The 20170-nt window shown below is 44.2% G+C and overlaps 1 protein-coding gene across 1 annotated transcript in view; it reads left to right on the top strand.

Moving 5' to 3' along the window:
- The window catches only part of LOC111719250 (rho guanine nucleotide exchange factor 18), a 62794-nt gene that overhangs the window by 22397 nt on the left and 20227 nt on the right, over positions 1–20170 (top strand). The window contains exons 6-10 of the mRNA XM_031956960.1: positions 310–367; positions 1747–1791; positions 5092–5172; positions 5540–5645; positions 6195–6348. Of these exons, the coding sequence (XP_031812820.1) occupies positions 310–367; positions 1747–1791; positions 5092–5172; positions 5540–5645; positions 6195–6348 (444 nt within the window). The remainder of the gene's footprint in view (positions 1–309; positions 368–1746; positions 1792–5091; positions 5173–5539; positions 5646–6194; positions 6349–20170) is intronic.

The following is a 20170-nucleotide window of genomic DNA, read 5'->3' on the forward strand; positions in this document are numbered from 1 at the left end:
TCTCCCAGGTGTTAGTGCTCCCTCACCTTGTATTTATTTACAAAAGCCTTAGAGTTAGGGCAGCTAGATGATAAAATGGAAATTGAATCAGGAACTCATCTTCAAGAGTTCAAATCCGGCTTCAGAGGTAAAATGTATCTATCCCTGCTGAAAGGGTAGAAAGGCACCCTTACCAAGAGCCAGCAACATTCAGTATTAGCACTACTTTGGCGGGTGGGAGGGAATGAGTGGTTCTGATGAGGTCTTGATCTTGGGAGCCTGAATCTTATTTTTTAATATTTGTCTCTATTTTTGTGGGGGTGCATCTAGGTATTGAACCCCCTACGCTGGAAAGAGCAGAAAAAGATCACGTATCCCCAGATCACGTGTGAGTACCCCTGATTTTGCAATAGTCCAAAGACAAGAAGGGAAAAGGAAGGTTGAACTGTGTGTTCTGCCTGCCAGAATGACAAGATAATTTGAGATGGGGAGAAAGGAGGTGGTGATATGATCAACCACTTATTGAGCAGTGAGCCTTCATAGCTATTCTTCCATTTTCTAATATGGTCACCTCTCTCATCATTCAGTCAGTCAACAAGCATTTTTGGTTTGTTTAATCTTCCATAAAGAAAGAATACTGCACTTGATAATCCCTATGGCTCTTTCCAATTCTAATATACCATGTACCATGAATCCCTGTCCTTTCCCTTATCACTCCACAGAGGAAGAAGCTTTTTTTTTTTAAACAGTCAAATATGGTGCTATACCAAAACCAGAAGAGCCAAAACGGTGAAAGGAAACTACGAACCAATTTCTCTAATGAATATTACTGCAAAATGTGGTAGTGTGGGAGGCTCAGGCAGACACCAGGGCAGTCCTAATGAAGTTAATGAAACCTGGCCCCTGAGACTTTAGACTCCAAGGATATGGGGGAAGAGACCATGAACACAGATACAAAGACAGGGATCCAGACACACATCCCTCACACCTGGTTCTCCAGCTCCTGTCTCTATGCCTTTGCACAAATAGTCTCCCATGCCTAGAATGCCCTCCCTGTTTTCTGGCAAAGCTCAACTCAAGGACTTTCTTGATGTCTTCATCCCCTCTTCCAGGTGTTAGTGCTCTCTCACCTTGTATTTATTTACAAAAGCTTTAGAGTTAGGGTTTCAAATCTGGTTTCAAACACTAGCTAGGTGACCTTAAGCAAGTCACTTAACCCTGAGGAAACAGGTCACCTGAGACCTGCACAGTGCAGCTCAGCTCAGTTTCTTTTATCTGCAAAATGAGCTAGAAAAAGAACTAGCAAACCATTCTAATATCTTTGCAAAAAAAAAAAAAAAAAAAAGATGATGGAGACAACTGAAATGACTCAACAATAACAACGTATTTTGCAAATATTCTTATTCCTCTGATAAAATGTAAGCTCTCTGAGGGTAGGGAGTGTTTCGTTATTTTTTTCTTTGTGTCTCCATCACCAGTACATAATCAATATCCATTGAATAGGTCAAGCAGAGGCAGTTAGGTGACCTACAGGATAACCAGTGGTGAAGTCAGGTCCTTCTGGACCTGAGTTCAAGTCTAGCCTCAGATACTTATTATCTGTGTGACCCCGGAGGCAAGTCAGTTGGCCCCAATTGCCTCAACAAAAAAGGGCAAGTGATATGATATCAATCAGATATGTGAAGTCATGCAAACAAACTGCCACATTAGACATGGGGGCATTATTTGGGATAAATGCTGTCACATTCTATCTCTATCTCCTTCTAGCTTGATTGTCCAGCAAGTCCTTCAGGAGCTCAAGCAGTATCATGGGTGAGTATGTCAATAATCTTAATCCCACAGACACTGGGCTAGTGCCCTGCTAGGTTTCTCCAAGGAGAAGATGACCTAGAATTTGGAGGTGACTTGACCATAGTTGGGACTTAGGACTTTTGGGGTTTTTTTGCTTTCTGAGCCATGGTTAGCAGAATGTAATGGAAAGGATGCTAAGGTTTGTTAGCCAAGAGACTTGAGGTTAAGTCTCATCTTCTTAGATCACCTACTAGTTCACTGTGTATACATGTGTGAGACAGAGAGAGAGAAAGTGTGTGTTTTTGTGTTCGTACATGAGTGTCCCTGAGCCCGCCTTGGTGCCTGGAGCCGCAGGGATCCAGACCAGGCTGGCCTTCTCACCACTGGCCACGGCACTCTGTGCTTCTGCTCACGCCTGTCACCCCACCTGGGATCTCTCCCTCGGTCCTCTCTCCCTCTTCAGAACTGCTCTCCTGCGCAGTGGAGCTCAGCTTTCCAGTCTCCCCTCCTCCACAAAGCCTTCCCAGAATGACTCCAGCTCAGCAACTGTCTTCCTAGGACCTACTGATACCACTTATTTAGAACTCACAGAGAACCTTGTAATATTCAGGTTTCTATAGATGTGTCTCCTGTCCTCAAACTACACTGTGAAGGTCATGAGAACAGATTTTGATTCTTCTACAGTCCTGGACCCCCAGGAAGCCCCTGGCATCTAATATGTGCCAGTCAATGTTTGTAAATGAGTGTCATTGGGTTCTAACCTCAGCTCTGAGCCTATCTCAATTCCTTCCTCTGGGCCTCACTCAGTTTTCCCATCTGCAAAATGGGAATGATCTCTACAGTCCCTTCCAGTTCTAAATTATTGTAATCCTATACAAAACAATTAGAGATCATTTGTAATGTACAATCAGAACTTAAGCTCTATGGGGTAGACTCAGAGATTTCAGAGAAGGGGGAAATGACTCCCTGCAGAATGAAGTCACAAGTCACATAGAAAGTCCTGGTAGGAAAGGCAGATTGAGGCAGAAAAGATCTTAGCCATCATCTGGCCCCATCCCTTCTTTTTACAGTTGAGCAAACTGAGGACCCTGCAGGTGAAGGGCAATAATGAGGATGATACATGTAGTAAGCAAGTGACAGAGCTGGAATCTGAACCCAGCATACCAACTCCAGTACTCTTTCAATAGCTCTAGAATAGCAAAACTGGAATTCAGTTCTATTCAACAATTTTCCTTTTTGAAAAAATATCTTTATTAATATCTTTTGTTTTTCTCTCTCCATAATTTTCCCAGTTATTGCCCCCTCCCACGTAGTCATGCCATATAATAAATAGTGTGAGGGTTTTTTTTGTTTGTTTGTTTGCTGAGGTAATTGGGGTTAAGTGACTCACCCAGAGTCACACAGCTAGGAAATATTTAAATGTCTGAGATCACATTTGAACTCAGGTCCTCCTGACTTCAGGACTGGTGCTCTATCTACTGCACTAACTAGCTGCCCCCAAATAGTGTTTTTAAAGAGAAAAAGAAAGAGGAAAATCAATATAACTGATCAATGCATCAAGAAAGTCCAAAAATTGTACAACATACAAGCTCTGTGGACCTCTTTCTACTGCTAAAGGGTAGATAGAAGTATCTTTTCATATTTTCATTTCTGAGTCATGCTTTTTCATTAGGGGATTTTTAAAGATGTTATTTTTTTATTTCCCTCCAATTATATGTAAAAACAATTAACATTTATTTTTCAAAATATTTTGAGTTCCAAATTCTCTCCCTCCCTCCCACATCTATCCCCAATTGAAAAGCAAGCAACTTGAAATAGATTATACATGTATAGTCATGCAAAACATATTTCCATGATAGTTCATTATGATATTGTCACATCCATTTTCAATTTTTAAATTTTCATTTCCATCTCAATAAATTTTTATTAAGTGCTACCTCTATACCCAAGCTTCTTGGCAGGTACTTGGGATATAGGGATGCCTTCTATGAGCTTAAGTTCCTTATGGGAGAAAGTCTGGCCCAAGGGAAAGTATACTGGGAACCAAGGAGAGATCCAAAGGACTGGGAACATTTGAGGAGAGAAAAAATTTGTCTTTAGCTGGCAAGAATCAGGGAAGGCTTCATGGAGGACATGGTACTCGAGCTGGGCCTTGAAGGAAGAGGGGCTTGGGTGGATAGGGGATTGGGAGATGAGGATGGAGTCCACAGCATGCATGGAACACAGCTTGAACAAATGCATGGGGTCTGGAAAAGGCAGAAAGAGATCCAGCCTGCCCAGAAGTCTCATATGGTGGAGAGATTTAGAGCTTTCCTGGAATGTAAGCCTAGAGAATTTAGAGTTTATCTAGCCCTAGGATTAAGAAGGAGGAAATAGGAGGAGCTGATGGGTCTGGAAGAATGAGTGGGGTCTTTTTAGGGGACTATCCCAGATAAAGGATCCTAGCGAACAGAACCATCTAGGGGATCTTAAAGGTCACTTGGTCCAACCTGGTCAATTTTACATCTGAGGAAATCAAGGGCCAGAAAAGTTGAACTACTTCCCTTAAAATCACATAGGTAGTATGTATCAAAACTGAAATTTGAACTCAGGCTACAATTCTGAGTTGCTTTCTCAGTTAGTGGCAGTCCAGATGCTGCATCAAAGGCATGGCAAGGCAAGGCAATAAGCATTTATTAAATGCTTACTGTGTGCCAGGTACTGAGCTAAGTAAGTGCTGGAGATAGAAATAGAAGCAAAAGGAAAGACCTCAAGGAGCTTACATTCTAATGGGAGAAAACACAGGATTGGGAGCTGACAAGGTGGGGAAAGTACCCCTCCATGGGGGCATGATATAGAAATCCAGAAAATCAGAAGTAGAGCTAGGAGGAGAATAAACATTGGCCAGTCTGGGCTCCTTCCCAAGATGGCAGCTTCTGGAAGGAATTCACCCATGGAAGAAAGAGCAGAGGGATGTTCAAGAGCAGAGAAATTCCTGGGCATTGAAGGATGTTCCAGGGTGAAAGACAGCAAAGTGAAAAGGGGCATGGTGATAAAGTCCAAGAGTCAGAAGCCGAGGTGGGAGGGTAAAGAAGGGCCCAGGCAGGGTGTCTCCAAATGGGGGAGTGGAGGAAGTATCAGAAAGCCCAGACCCAGACAAATTGCTTTATCTACTGGAAAGAGGTGGGCATCCCACCTGCTGGCAAAGGTTGCTGAAGATCTCGGAGGAAGTCTGTGTTTGGGCAGACAGGCAGCAGATCCAGAGAAATGCTGACCAGGGCCACACTGCCCAGGCTTTCCTTAAAAGGTGCTGAGATGAGCTATTCTATCTGACCTGCACAGGGCGAAGCAAAGGGCTCACTTAGGGGATGGCCCCAGGGATTCCCAGCAGAACATAACTTGGTTTGAGTTCCTGTCTAATGAGTGAGTATGTGCGGGGGTAGGGGGGAGCACCTGGCTTGGAAAGGACTCCAAGGAGGAGACCAGTGCTAATGGCTGGAGTTCACAGCTGGCTTTGCAGCATGGGGGGTCTGGGGGAGAATGTTCTTGGGGATGAGCCTGGTATTACAAGAAGTTCCAACCAAGGACAGGGGAAGTGGGAGTGAGACATCCACCAGCTCTAGGGAATAGGAATGTGCTGTTCTAATGGGCTCCAGTCCCAGAAGTTGGAAGTGGAGGAACTGACCCAGGCAAAGGTCTGAGAGGCAGAACTGACCCAAATCTCCCTGATCTGAGCCTTCTGGGCCTTTCTGATGCCCTAACCTGAATTCTGTTGGGGATCCCGCTTCAGGAAGGAAGATGATGGGAAGAATGAAAAAAGTGAAAAGGGAACCAAAGTGAAACGAACGCTGAGCTCCCTGAGAAATCGAGTGACTGGCTCCTGGCAGAAGGATAAGGTAAGGATGGGGGAGCCTGATTCCATCATTCTGGAACTGGGAGTCAGCTGGCGGTGTGCTGGCCAGGACTGGGCATGAGCCGTCCAGGTTCTGATGGGAGCTGGCCGGGATCAGGGAGGGCTGCCCAGGTCCTCACAAACCCTCACCCCAGGCCCCCTAGGTACCCCTATCCTCTCCAAAAAGCACCTCTGTCCTGTATTCTGCTAAGATATAAAGAGCTCTGGATTCAAATCCTGACTGCATTTTTAGACAAACCACAATCTCTGACTTTGTTTCCTCATCTGTAAAATGAAAGGGTAAAATGCAAGCCCCTCCTGATTAGCAATCTATGACACAACATGAAATTATATGGTATATATATGACTCAGGATGACATAAAAGGGCTCTTTCCATAAACTTGACCCAGGTCTTCCTGACTCCAGACTCAGTCCTCTCTCTCTGCTGCTCCATGGGCTTCCCTAGTTTTCCTCATCCATACATGGAAGATAGCTCAGCTCTAAAACTGTACTCCTATGACCAGTTCTAAGATCTTCCTTCCTTCTTTCTCAGGGTAAGAACAAAGAACAACAGAAAGGGATAGAGCCAAGGGAAAAAAGGAAAAGCATAAATGATGACGAGTTAGTGCCAGGGACTTTATCCAGCTGCATCAACTGCTCCCTGTGTGGCAAACCCCTGCTCAGGTGGAATGGGCTGCAGTGCTTAAGTGAGTACGGCTGGCTGGCTGGCCTTTCCTGACACAGGCTGCTTGCTTAGTGCCTTCCCTTGTCTGGGTCCCCACGCTCATCTCCTTGCCCCCAACTTGGGCAGCCCTTCCACGCTGCTCTCACTCCCTTCCCCTCCTATTTGTCCTTCTAACTTGTTCTCCACCACTCACCTTTCTGGCTGCTTTTCCCACCTGCCTTCTCTACCTGTGGGACCACCATTTGTACCACGGCCTGGGTGCTCCAGCTCACCGTTTTTCCCCTACAGTAGCCAACTCCCTCTTGCTTGTTGACCTGGGCACATCCTCTTTGTTTTCTCTAAAGGACTGACTTTGTGAGCTTCAAATGTCAGGGATAGGAGCTTAGTGAGAGAAGGCTGGATTTATAGAGATCTGTTTTGGATCCCAGATTAGCTCCTCACTCCCTTAGTAACCTTGGGCTGTTGGGTGGTACCATAGTGCATAAAGTGCTGGCCTGGAGTCAAGGAGACTTCCCGAGTTCAAATGCAGCCGCAGACACTTTGTAGCTGGGTTACCCTCTCCAAGTCACTTAACCCTGTTGCCTCAGTTCCCCCATCTATAAAATGAGTTGGAGAAGGAAATGGCAAACCGATCAGTATTTCTGCCAAAAAGACCCTAAATGGGGCCATGGATACAACTGAAAAATGACTGAAGACCATGTGTAGATCTGTAATACTTGTCCCTGAGGCACATTTTCATGGGTAAAACATGTGTCTCTGAGGGTCCGTCTAAGACCCCTGCCAGCTCTTGATCTGTCATGTCTGAATGTGATTACTTATGGAAATTTTGGTTGAGGGGTGGGGAGGAGATGTACTTTGGCAAATTTTCCCTAGTAGGGTAGGAAGCTAAGTACTGTGTGAGCTTGGAGCCCTAGAGGGCACGAGGCTGCAGGAGCTCCCAAACTCTTAGTTACTAAGTCTCAACCTGACCCTAGCTCCCAGACCAGGGATGATGGGACCTCATAGGCTCAGTCTGATGGATGGAAAGAGAAAGGGAGAACAGACAAGACAATTGCTTGGGTTCTGCCTTACATGTCCCTCCCTGGTTGCCCCAATGGCTGACAGCCACAGGTCATGTCCGACATTTCAAACATCCTTCCTGGCTGCCCCGGACTGGGTGTATAGCCCACCAGGTGAAGCCTGGGGCTAAGTTGATTGGATAGTTGGTTGGGGTTCAAAGTGAAGTTGTTTTCTGGTGCTAATGGAAAACATTGCCAGCTTGGAGGGCCCACAGCAGTTTTTGTTCTACCAGAACACTGGGCTCGCTTGGGCCATACAAACAATCTCTTGTCAATTTGATTCGGTGTTTTTGGCTCTGGAGGCTTATGGGAATTGGAGGTGAAAGGGTGTGTGTGTGTGTGTGTGTGTGTGTAGGAACAAGGCAATGAGAGAGGTAGAAAAAAGGGGAAATAGATCTGGTCCTAAGGGAGAGATGGAAGGAAGGTCCTACCGTTTTAGCGAGACCCATCACTGGAGCCTGAGAGGCCAAGTTATATGGGTGTTTATCTGCCTCGAGAGGCAGTGTGGTGTACTGGATAGAGCTTTTTAGTTGGGTGTTAAGAATTTCTGAATGCAAATCCTGTCTCAGCTCCTGGTTAGCCATGTAACTGCAGAAAAGTCATTTAACTCCTTTTTTAAAGGCTCACTTTCTACCTATCTCTTTTGAATTCATTCCCCTCCAGCTGCTTCTAGCCCCTCCCACTGGGGCCTGCCCTAGGTGCTATACTTAAATTAAATTAAGTCCTTGACATATGAACTAGCTTCTCCTATTTACATAAAGGCACGAGATGAATCCCAGGGCGTGCAGGTGGTGCTATTATCCCGGGCTCTCAACTGCGGGTATCACCAAAGAGTGAGCAGTAATTCCTTAAACAGACTTGTTGGAGGAGAGAGCAGCCTCCTGTCTTAGATCAAGCCTAGGCTCTGTCGGCGTGGGCTGGGGCTTTGTAGACAGACAGATCAAAGGGGCCTGCCCCTGAAAGGCAGCCCTGTTCCGTTACCAGGGTCCGGTACAGTGAGTTTGGAAAGCTCAAATCTGGACTCTAACACTAACTGGGTGACCCCATAGGCCACTCGGCCACACTCTGCCTCAGTTTCCTTATCTATAAAATAGGAATAATAATAGCACTTAAGTGCCAGGAGGGTGGGGGGAGGGAGGAAGGAAATAAATATTTATATAGCATCTACTATGAGCCAGACTCTTCTCCCCTCTTCTCCTTCCTTTTTTTCTTCCTTTCTCCCCTCCTTTCTTTCCTTTCCTTCCTTTTTCTTTTTCTTCTTTCTTTTTTTCCTCTTTTCCTTCCTTCATTTCTTCCTTTCTCTTTCCCTCCTTCCCTTCCTTTTTTTATTCCTTCATTCTCTCTTCATTCCTTCCTTCCTACCTCCCTTTTTCCCTTTCTTTCTCTTTTTTCTTTCCTTTCTTCCTTCTTTCTTTCCTTCTTTATCTTTTTCTCTCTTCCTTTTTTCTCTTTCTTACTTCTTTCCTTTTATTACTGTGAATTGCATCTGATCTGATTTTCGCAACAACCCTGGGAAAAAGGTGCTATTATTGCCTCATTTTCCATTTGAAGAAGCTAAAGCAGGCAGGGTTAAATGCCTGACCCAGGATCACACAGCCAGTAAATATCTGAGATCACATTTGAACTCAGGCTTTCCAGACTTCAGGCTGCATGCTCTAGCTTATGTTCGAGTCCATTAACTTGTTTTGTTTTAATATTTTGAGAACTGTATTTCAGTATAATTGGTTTTCTTTGTAATTCTATTTTATTTGATTCATTTAATATATGATACTGAGAGGGTTATAAGGTGCCATAAGGCAGACAGTCACCAGACTGACTGGCAAAGGGAGAGGCTGCATTTGATGATGTCTAAGGTCACTTCTGGCTCTAAATTGATGTTCCCATGACCTATCAGGTTCCTTCTCACTTTGGGACAACAGTAATCCAAAGGAAAAAAAAACCTGAATGGATTAAAAAAACAAAAACAAAAACAAAAAAAAAAACATGAGATTGGCTTGGAACTTTCTGAAATTCAAAGCTCTGGGTCATCTCTCTGAAAAATGAAGAGGAAGCTTTGACAATTTAACTGGGATAGCAGTGATAAACAAAACAGGAATTCCAGCTAGAATGGGAAATTGTGGGAAGGCCTCCAGGAAAGGAGAGGAGAAAACCTACAGAAGGTTTTGGACAGACTCCCAGGAAAGCCACCGGGATTCGTGGACAAGCAGTCCTGAAAAGGGAGCTGTCTTCAAGTCTGGCCCAGACCGCCTCCTACTTCTGTGAAGGCAGCCAGCTCTAGGTTTGGCTGTCTCCTTCTCATCCTTCCTCCCTTGTCATCCTCATTTCATTCTGGGCTTCCTCCGAACTTGGCTCAGCCCCTACCTGCCTCCAGGTGGGCTTTCTTGGCAAGCAGATGACTGTTTTTTTCCTACTATGAACCATTTTTTTTCTTGTGCAGCAGCTGGTGCATTACAAGAGAACCAACCAGTAGTTCCTCTTTAAGACATAGGATGTCACCTTCTCTTGGAAGGCCCTTTTCATGCCCAGTGGCCAGAGAACACAGCTCTAGACTTGGAAAGGACCTCAGAGTTCATTTAGACCAACCCCCTCATTTTATAAATGAGGAGACTAAACCCCAGGAAGGGAACTGAAGGGGACCTCAGAGGCTATCAGACATGGGCCAGTCCTTTACTATTGCCTTGGGGATTTGTCAGCGTTATGGGCCAGAAACAATATTTTCACACACACAAAAAAATCTGTTATGTTTTATTTAGCAAAGAATTGCCTGGAGTAGCTGCAAACATGTTTCAACTCCTTGTGTCAATAGGTGGCAGGCACAGCTCTATGTAAAACTATACCAGCCTGGTTGGTTTTATTATTGTTGCCCAGGATTGTCAAGGGAAGAAGGGAGGGGGAAGGGGAGCATAGAAAGAGAGGGGACAGAGGGAAGGGAGGAGAGAAAAGGGAGAGAGAAGACAAAAGAGAGAGGGAAAGAAGAGGAGAGGGCAGAGAAGGGAGGGAAAGAGGGAGAGAGGCAGAGACAGGAGGAGGAGGGAAGGGAGAAAGGAGTGAAACAGGGAGGGAGGGTGGTAAGAGAGACAGAGACTGAGACCCAAAGAGAGAGAGATACAAAAATAGAGAGAGAGAAGGGGGAGGAAGAGGGGGAGAGGAAAGAGAGGAAAGAAGGAAAAGGGGGAAGAAAAATGGAGGATATTCCCTCTCTTAGACATAACTATGGTCCAGGACCTAGTGGGAATGAGTTTTCATTCAGTTTAGTTTCAATTTCATTCAATCAATTTGAGAACCAGGCCAAAATCATTTAACCTCCTTATCTACAAAACAATAAAGTAGTGCCTAGATGGCTTCTGATGTCCCTTCCTGTGCTAAATCTAGACAATGAGATGGCACAGTGGATTAGATTCAGAAAGTTCTGTGTTTGGCTCCTGTCTCAGAGCCATACTAGCTGGGTGATTCTGGGCAAGGCCTTTAAACTCTGCCTCAGTTTTTCCATCTGTAAAATGAGAATAATAGTAGCACTTCCCTCCCAGAGTTGCTGTGAGATCAAAGGAAATGATATATGCAAAGGACATTTTCTAAATCTTAAAGTGTTACATAGATACTAGCTATTATGGCTCTAAGAATATTTCTTAAACATATACTATGTGTAAGTGCTATGCTATCCTGGGGGATACAAAAACAATGATGAAAGAGTCCTTGTCTCCAGAGGGCTTCCATTCTACTAGAATATAGATATATACTCAGCCAATCAACAGGCATTCATTAAGCTCCTGCTGTGTGCTAAACATCAGGATACAAATACAAAAATAAAACCAGCTGCCTTCATGGAGCTTACATTCTATTTTGGCAAAGTATTTTCAAGAGGGTGAAAAGTCCTAACAGCTCTGGGAATCAGAAAAAGCCTTGCAGAGCAGGTCTCCTTGATGGGTGCCTTCAGGAAGCTAGATAGAGATGAGAGATGAGGCCATTGGGGGTGGAGGTCATTTGGACATGAGTGCAAAGACACACAGGGTGGAGATGGAACGTGGTGCACGGGGAGTAGCCAGCAGGCCAGTTGGACTGGAATCGCACAGGGTATGAAGGGGCATACATAGTATGAAATAAGACTGGAAAAGCCAGATCATACACAGGCTTATAGTTGTGATAGCCCTAGGGCACAGGGCAGGGGAAAGTCCCCTGCAGAGTCAGCCTTCCTGCCTGCTTAGCTTTAGGAAGAAAAGGCAGCCTGATCCTGACTTCCAATAGAGTTGAGTTTTGTTGGTTTTTTAACTTCTTTTGGGTAATGGATGCTATTACTGGCAATCTACAAAAGAATGCTGTTTATCACAAAGAAAACCACCTATTAAAATATATTTATAAAAATAAGTTTGTGGGCCCCATTTAAAAAACCCAGGCTTGGAGAAATCTGTTATCTCTTATTAGATAGCAAAGGGTTGCTGCCTTCCTTCCAAAAAAGACTCCCCCAAAACAAACAAAACCCAAAGCAAGTTAATGACTGGTATATTCTTGTACACAAGCTTGAACGCTCATTTTGTGACTGAAGAAAATGCTTCCCTTTTGTGGGCCTCAGTTTCCCCAGAGTCACAGACTTCTTACTGGAAAGGATGTCAGAGGCCATAATGCATCCATGAAAGAAATTCCTATTGTAATATACCAAACAAATGGTCCATGAGTCTCTGCTTTCTTTTGACTTGGAAAATACTTCAAGGTCCCTATTGTATCTCCCCTGAGTCTTGTCTTCTTCAGGCTAAATATTTCTATTTCCTTCAACCGAGCCTCATATGAAATGGACTCAAGACCCTTGGTCATCTTTGTGGCCCTCCTGTTGATCCTCTCTAGCTTATCAACTTCCTTCTTAAATTGTATGCACAGAAATAAACATGAAATTCTTGCTGAGGCTTGAGAGCGTAACACAGTGGGACCGGCGTTCCCGTACTCTGGCATTCCTAGAAACTATACTTCCCAATGCAGCCCAAGCCCCAATTGAATGTTTCTGCATCACATTGATACTTTATGTTGAGCCTGAAGTCCACTGAGACCCCTAGATCTTTTAGACTAGTCATTGTCTAACTATGTCTCTCCAATCTTGTATTGTGAAGCTGATTTTTATACCCATTTACAAGACTTTATTTATATTTATGTCTTCTGAATGTCATTTTATTAGATTCAATTCAATGCTCTAGTTTGTTAATATCTTTTTGGATCCTATCATCCAATGTATTTGCTTTTCCCTCCCAGCTCTGGATTATCTGTAAATTTGATGAGTATAACATCTATGTTTTTACCTATATCACTGAACTATTAAAAAGCACCATTCGCTGGGGCACTCCACTGAAGAACTTCTGTCCGTTGGTTCATTAACAACTACTTGGCTATCTGGTCAGTTCTGGATCCATTTAATTATCATCTAGTCTAATTATCATCTAGTCTATCTTTTCATTTTCTCCACAAGAATAGAATGAGATCTTATTAAAAACTTTGCTGAAAATCTAGGTAAGCTCTATCAGGGATATAAGAGTTTTCACTTCATTTAGTATATTAAAAATTACACCATAAAAAATGAAATCAGGTTAATTTTACCTGGTCTTTGCTTGCATCTACCATCCTGGCTCTCCATAATTACTGCTTCCCTTTCTAGATGTTTCCAACCTTGTCTGTGATATTCAATTCTAGAATTTCCCCAGAAATTGAAGTCAAACTTAAAAGATTCTCTTTGCTATTTCTCTCCCTCTCTCTCCCTCTTTCTCCCTCTCTCTCCCTCTCTCTCCCTTTCTCTCCCTGTCATATTGGTACCTTTGCCCTTCTCCAATCTTGTGATTCCTCTCTCCATTTTCTAGATCTTCAGATGTCACCGTCAATGGCTCAGTTATCAGATCTACTCATTCTTTCCCGACATAAGGTTGGAGTATATCTGGGCTAGGTTCATCAAAGGTAGCTCAATTACCTCCTTACTCACCTCAGTAATCACCTTTCCTGTTGGTCATTTTCTAGTACAAAGGTCATATACGCTCCTTTGTGAAAAAATAGAAACACTGTAAAAGCAGAACAACTTTACATTCTTTCAGTTGAGTTATTATCCTCCTGCCCTCCTCAAGCAAAAATCCTATTTCTTTTTTGATCTTCTGTCCCTCACTTTTCTCTTTCCCTTTTTGTAATGTTCTCTCTAAAATGTAATGAGGATCTGAGAATCCAGGGTTCAAGTCCCTGTTTGGGCGCCAAAATGTAATGTTCTCTCTAAAATGTAATGGTCTCTATTGAGATTTTCTTGGGGTCTCTGGAGGCAGCCTTTGTTTCAGTTCAGTAATCACCACAAGACAGCCAGGTGTTAAAGCCCAAATCCTTTATTGTCTCCTTCAAAGTCTTATTAACTCCTTCACTTGGGGCTTGGCTAGTTTTCTGGGGGCCTTCTGGAGTCTTGGTTTCAGTGGAAAAGCAAAGGAGCAGAGCCTGCCACTAAGGTGGTGTGAGATGGGATGAATCTGTCTGAGTCCAAGGGCTTATGCTTCAGCCTCCAGCCTTCTGTCTGCTTGTCTGAATCTCTGAATCTCCCTGGCTGAGGCTTCTAGCTTATATGCTACACACTGAGTACAAACTAATCATTATATCACTAGGAAACCATTATTTGTTGTAGGATTAAATCCATGCTAAACTAGATTTAACCATTGTCTCCTTAATTCCACTTAATACCTTGTTTCAAGTTCTGGCCCATAACATCTCCTTGTAGGATTAAATCAACCATACTGAACCATGCTAAATTAGATAACTATTGTCTCTATCAATTCCCTTGACTTAGTATCTTGTTAGAATGCTTTGTTTCAAATTCAGAATTCTGGCCCATAATACCTCTTCTGTAAAATGGGAATTGGGAATGAAACTTTTTTTTTTCTATGCATAGCTCTGCTATTAGGACTGGGGATAATCATTATCACTGACATTTATGGCAAAATTGGCAAAAGTATCTTGCATTTATGATTTCATCTGAGCCTTGTATTACAGGTGAGGAAACTGAAAATCCTACAACTTAATCCATTTAACTTGGGAATTATAGTTGGATAGTAGTCTTTTTGAAAAACATTTGAAGATGTCTATAGACTACTTGCTAAATATGAGTACCATCTAGGAGATACGAAATCTGTGAAATCTGATGTCATCTTGGACTGCTTTAAGAGAGGAATGACATCAAGGTTTAAGGAAGTGATCATCCTGGTATTTTGTGCTATGGTCACAGCACATCTGAAATATCATGTTTAATTCTAAATATTAGAGGAAGGCAAACAGGACAATAAAGAATCTTGATGAGTCCCTCTTGTATAAATGCCAAATGAAGGAAATGTTTAATGTGTAGAGGAAAATACTTAGTGGGAGCAGATATCTATGAATTATTTGAAGGCTCTCATATAAAGCAAAGTCTCTTAAATTGTGGATTGTGACCCCTTATGTAATTGTGTAACTGAATGTAGGGATCTAAAAATTATGATTTATCATCAGTAACTGTTTGATTTGTATACTTATATGCCAGGATCTGCATGAAAATTTTTTGGGACAAAAAGGGGTCATGAGTGGAAAAAGTTTAAGAAGTTCTGATATAAAGGAGGTATTTAATTTGACTATTTAGAGGGCAGAAATAGGAGCAATGGGGAGAATTTTCAAAGATACTAATTTAGGGTTGATTGGGGGTGGGGAGGAAGCTTCTCAACCATTTCTATTTCAATCATGTCCAACTCCTTGTGACACCATCTGGAGTTTTCTTGGCAAAAATTCTGGAGAGGTTTGGCATTTCCTTCTCCCACTCATTTTACAGATGAGGAAACTGAGGCAAAAGGGTTTAAGTGACCTGCCCAGGGTCAAAAAAGCATGTTTGAGGCCAAATTTGTGCTCAGTTCTTCCTGAATCCAGGCCTAGAGTTCTATTAGCTATACTATGGAGCTGGCCAGGTCATAAAAGAGTGGATTTGCCTGGGAAGGTAGTGGATCTCCTTCCCTGTTGCATTAGTAATGAACTTCCCTTCATCTTAATTTTTTTCCTTTCCCACTTCTTCCATCTTCTTTTATTGAAATTTGGCTTGCCCAGATGACACTGCCTCTCTGGCCACCCTTTTCCAATACTGGTTGCATTTTTGCCCATATTTTGGACCCACTGGTCAAGATAGCGGAGTTAGAGTATTCTTTGTTCCCTGTTGTCACTTCCAGGTACTCTTCCTGGCCCTTCCTCCCTTTCCTGTCCTTTTATACTTTCTTGCCATGTTCTCTTCCATCCAATAACTCTGGCTGTTTGGCTGTTCCACAAACAAGACCCTCCATCTCTCAGCTCTGGGCATTTTCTCTGGCTGTCCCCCATGCCTGGAATGCTCTCTCTCCTGAATTCTGATTTCTGTGTTCCCTGGCTTCCTATGAATCCCATCTTTTACAGGAAGCTTTCCCCAACTCCTCTTAATTTTAGTGTCTTCTCTCTGTTATCTCTTGTTTGTACCTATTTGCTGGTTGTCTTCCACTTTAGATTGTAAGTTCCTTGAGGGCAAGAACTGTCTTTTGCCTGTTTTGGTAAGTATCCCTAGTGCTTAGACAGTGTCTACCACATAGTAGGTACTTATTGTTTACTGATTGACTGATTGCCCTGCCCAGTCTATTCTGCTACCCACTAGTTCATTAGAGATAGATCCTCATCTCAAATTACTAGATATGTACCTTGTATTTATTCATTTGTCTAAATATACCTTCCTTAGTTTTAATTTCCACAGATGAGAAGTCGGTAGGAATTTTAGAAGTCATTTTTTTTTTTTTTTTTTTTTACATTTTAGAGCTGAGTAAACTGAGGTCCAAGGGAGTGAAGTAACTTGTCCAATATAATGCAGCTAGTGGAGAGTTGAGTTTTGAACTTGGGTCCTCCAACTCCAAATCCAGAACTCTTTCTACCACAAAACACTTCCTCATTTCCTTCTTAGTTAAAATAAGCCCATTGATCCCCTCCAGCTCTAACATTCTGAGATCCAGTTCTAATCAATTCAATAAATATTGATGATGTGTTTATTGGGCACAAGGCTCTGTGCTAAGCTTGAGTTGAAAGAGATGGAAACACAGGGTACTCCACATATATGCACAGATGAGTAAATACCAGATAAATGCCAGGTAATTTGGGATGGGAATCTAGGACCTGTGATCTACTCTTAGTGGCAGACATTTCTCTCCCCATAGAACCCTGTCTGGGGCTGGGGGCTGGCATTGCCTCTAGTACTGAAGCCGCAACAGCAGCTCCTCCCTCTGACCTTTCAGCAAAGACGGTTCAGCCCAATTTATTACCATCTGCTACAGACAGAACATCATCAAATAGCCAGTTAAACTTAATATATAATTAATTAGTCACACGCAATGCCCCAAAGGATAATTCCCACAGATATGCAGCCACACTTATTGACATTCTTGTCTGGCACCTCATACCTATCATTAAGAGAGTGCCCAAGGCCCCACTTCACCACTGGGGGCATGGTGAGGTATTAATGAGTTAATAAATGAAAAACCATCTATTAAGTTTTAATTATGTGCTAAGGACTAGAGAGAGCATCAATGGAAAAGTGAGTCAATCCTTGCTCTTAAGGAGGTCATATTCTAATTGAAGAAGACCATAGGTATAGGAGGGTTTGGCTATAGAGCAGATGACGCCTGTAGATAGATGTTTCTTCCATACCATGAGGAAGCTATGATTCAATTCCACTTGTATGGCTACTCCCTCTACCTGTGCTGACCACAACCCCTCCATACCTCCTCATCCTAGGAGATTTCTGTTCTTTTTCTTATGTAAACCTGGCTTAGAGGAGGTCACCCAGACACTGAAAGCTCTCCTTGCTCTTTCATAATTTCATGGACACCAAGGGAGTACTTGGGAATGTCCATCCATGACTCCTTACTCTTGATAAATGAGTAGCCTATCTCCTTTTCTGTGCAGATATGTCTCTGCTGATACCTTTTATGCTACTTCTTGCTCCAGGTTAATTGTGTGTGTGTGTGTATGGAGTGTGTGTGTATACCTGCATCCATACACACACACACACACACACACACACACACTGCAACCTACTGACATGAATCTTTTCACTGACCTTTGAGTAACTGTTCACCTATGAGGACATGATTTCTCTAAACCTGATTCTTTCTCCAGCACCAAGCTCCATGCGCTGCACTGAATAAATATTAGATTGAATCAAAGAGGCAACTAGACGAAAGACTCATTTTCCTGAGTTCAAACCAGCCTCAGACACTATTTGTGTGACCCTGGTAAGTCACAATCCCATTTGCCTCAATTTCCTATCTGTGAAATGATTTGGAGAAGGAATGGCAAATTGCTCCAATCTCTTTGCCAAGAAAACCCCAAATGGAATCATGAAGAGTCAGGCATGACTAAACAACAAAAAAAGTTTAATCAAAAGCATTTCATTCCAAATACACAACTTTGATTCTAGATTAGCACAATGGCTAGAACACTTGAGATAGGGAGGACTGATTTCAAGTCCTGCCAAAGAGACTCACTCCTACTACATAAATAGCTAGCTTTTAGGCAGCACTTCAAGGGGCTCATACAAAGTGTTTTTATTCATATTAGCTCATTTCATCCTCAAAGTAATCCTGAAAGGGATGTGCTATAATATTCTCATTTTATTAAGAAAACTGAGATTAAGTGACTTACGCAAATGATAGAGCAGATGAGTGTCTGAGGCTGGATTTGGATTCTTCTCTCTTAACCCAAGTAAGTGCTCTATCCTCTGTGTCAGTTTACTCTCACAGTTCTAGATGCCCTAAAGGACAATGGAAATATTGATGTCAGTAGGATACAGAACATATGACACATATGTGCATGTGTGGATAATATGCTACATACGGTGTATCATGTGATCACATGCATGCTTTGCAATGTCAAAATAAGTTATATTGCAATACACATCAATGCATTGTGACGTGTGTGCACACATGACACATACATACAATGAATATACATGACGTGTTAATGTGTGTGATGCTGACACATATGTATGTGTATATGCGTGTATACATGTATTTTTAGATGTAACTTATACACAGGAAGTGGCACAAAAGAAGCCAGTAGGGACATTTCTGACCAGAAAAGAAGGTGGGCTGGTCACTTGCCAAAAGTTTGATCATAAATGGACATCCCAAGCAATTTCTTAGTCAATCAACCAATAGTTATAAGGGGCTATTATGCACCAGGATACAGAAAGAGGCAAAAGAGCTTCTTCTCTCAAAGAGCTCACAGTCTAAAGGGTCTCTCTGGGATCTATGAAATGGTGAAAGAGGAAGAGCAGAGGATTTTTTCTCTTTATCTCCACAAGGTGCCATTCCAGACCCCCTTTAATACCGATGCTTTCCCTCAATCCTAATTTAGTCAGTTATCTATTTTTGCTGTCCATGGCAGTTTGTATAGCCCCCTACCGCTACCCCTTAGGATTGTGGGAATTTAATTAGATGGTCAGCTCCTTTAAAGATATATATATATATATATATATATATATTTTTTTTTTTTTTTCCCTTTTGGCTTTTCTTTGCATCTCTAGCACATAGCGCCTGGGTCTTGGTAGGGGCTTAATAAATGTTGACTAATAACAGTAGAGTTCAACGTAAAACTTTTCCTTTAAAAATAGAGCTTCAAAGGTTTGAAAAATGCTTTATTTAGATAAAATATCTCATTGAAGGCTCGGCACAAATTCATCTTTACTCTTTTCTCCACCACTCTGGGCTCTGGGTGCTTGGGCCCCCCCTCCCCCTACCTTGGCTACCCCTCCCCCAACCTTGGCTACCCCTCCCCCAACCTTGGCTGTGCCCCTCCCCCCGGTTTAGTCTTCGCGTTCTGGAGCCTTCTGGGGGCCGGCTTCCGGAGTGAGAGTGTAAGCGCCCTGAGGGCAGGGTCCCCCGGCCGGGATTGCCTCGGCTCCGCCCGCTCCTCCCCAGCCCAGTCCGTGGTTCTGTCCGGGTCCGACTCCTCCCGACTCGGCCTTTGGGGTCTCTGGGCAGAGGGCTCCGAGGGCTCCGCTCCCTCCTTCCGCGGGCCAAGGCGGAGATTACGGGAAGGTCCTACGGCTGGGGAGGCTCGAATCCGAACCCGGGTCCGGGGCTCTGGTGCTTTACAGTGTGCAAAGGAATGGATGCGGCCCGTTCCCTCGCGGGGCCGCAGGGGGCGTCGGGGGCGCCCGAGCGCGGGGCCGCGGGACTCACTTCCTCGCCCTGTCTCCGCGTCGGGAGGGGGAAGGGAAGGGGGCCCAAACTCGGACCTCGTGTCCGGTCCCGGGAAGGGAGCGCGCGCGGGGGGGGAGGGGAGCGCGCGGGGGGGGGCGGGCCTGGAAGACTCGGTGGGCGTTCCCTCCCCTCCCCTCCCCTCGAAGGGGCGGCTCCGAGCTCTCTGACCCGGGGCTACGGACTGGCGCGAGCCTGCCTCCCCCGCCCCAGGGCGCCGGGACTCCGGAGGTCACGTGGGGCGGGTCCCGCCCCCCCTCCGCGGGGCGGGCGCCTGCGCAGAGCGCGCGGCTCAGCGTCCCCTTCCGGCTCCGAGCCCACAGGCGCTCAGTGTACCGAGTTTTGCGGCGCTTGCGGCTCCTTGGGGCGCTTAAGGGACGCGGCGGCGGCGTGGCCCGGTGAGTCCCTCTGGGTGACCAGCGGCGGCGGCCGGGAGGCGGCGGCCCGGGACTCGCGGCGCGCAGGGGACTGCGGGTGCGGAGGGGCTGGGGCCTAAGGTTAGGGGGCTGGGGTGCAGAGGGGCTGGGCCCGAGGTCCAGGGGATGCTCAGAGG

This window comes from Sarcophilus harrisii, chromosome 1 (assembly GCF_902635505.1).
Source record: "Sarcophilus harrisii chromosome 1, mSarHar1.11, whole genome shotgun sequence".
In the NCBI taxonomy this organism is placed as follows: domain Eukaryota; kingdom Metazoa; phylum Chordata; class Mammalia; order Dasyuromorphia; family Dasyuridae; genus Sarcophilus; species Sarcophilus harrisii.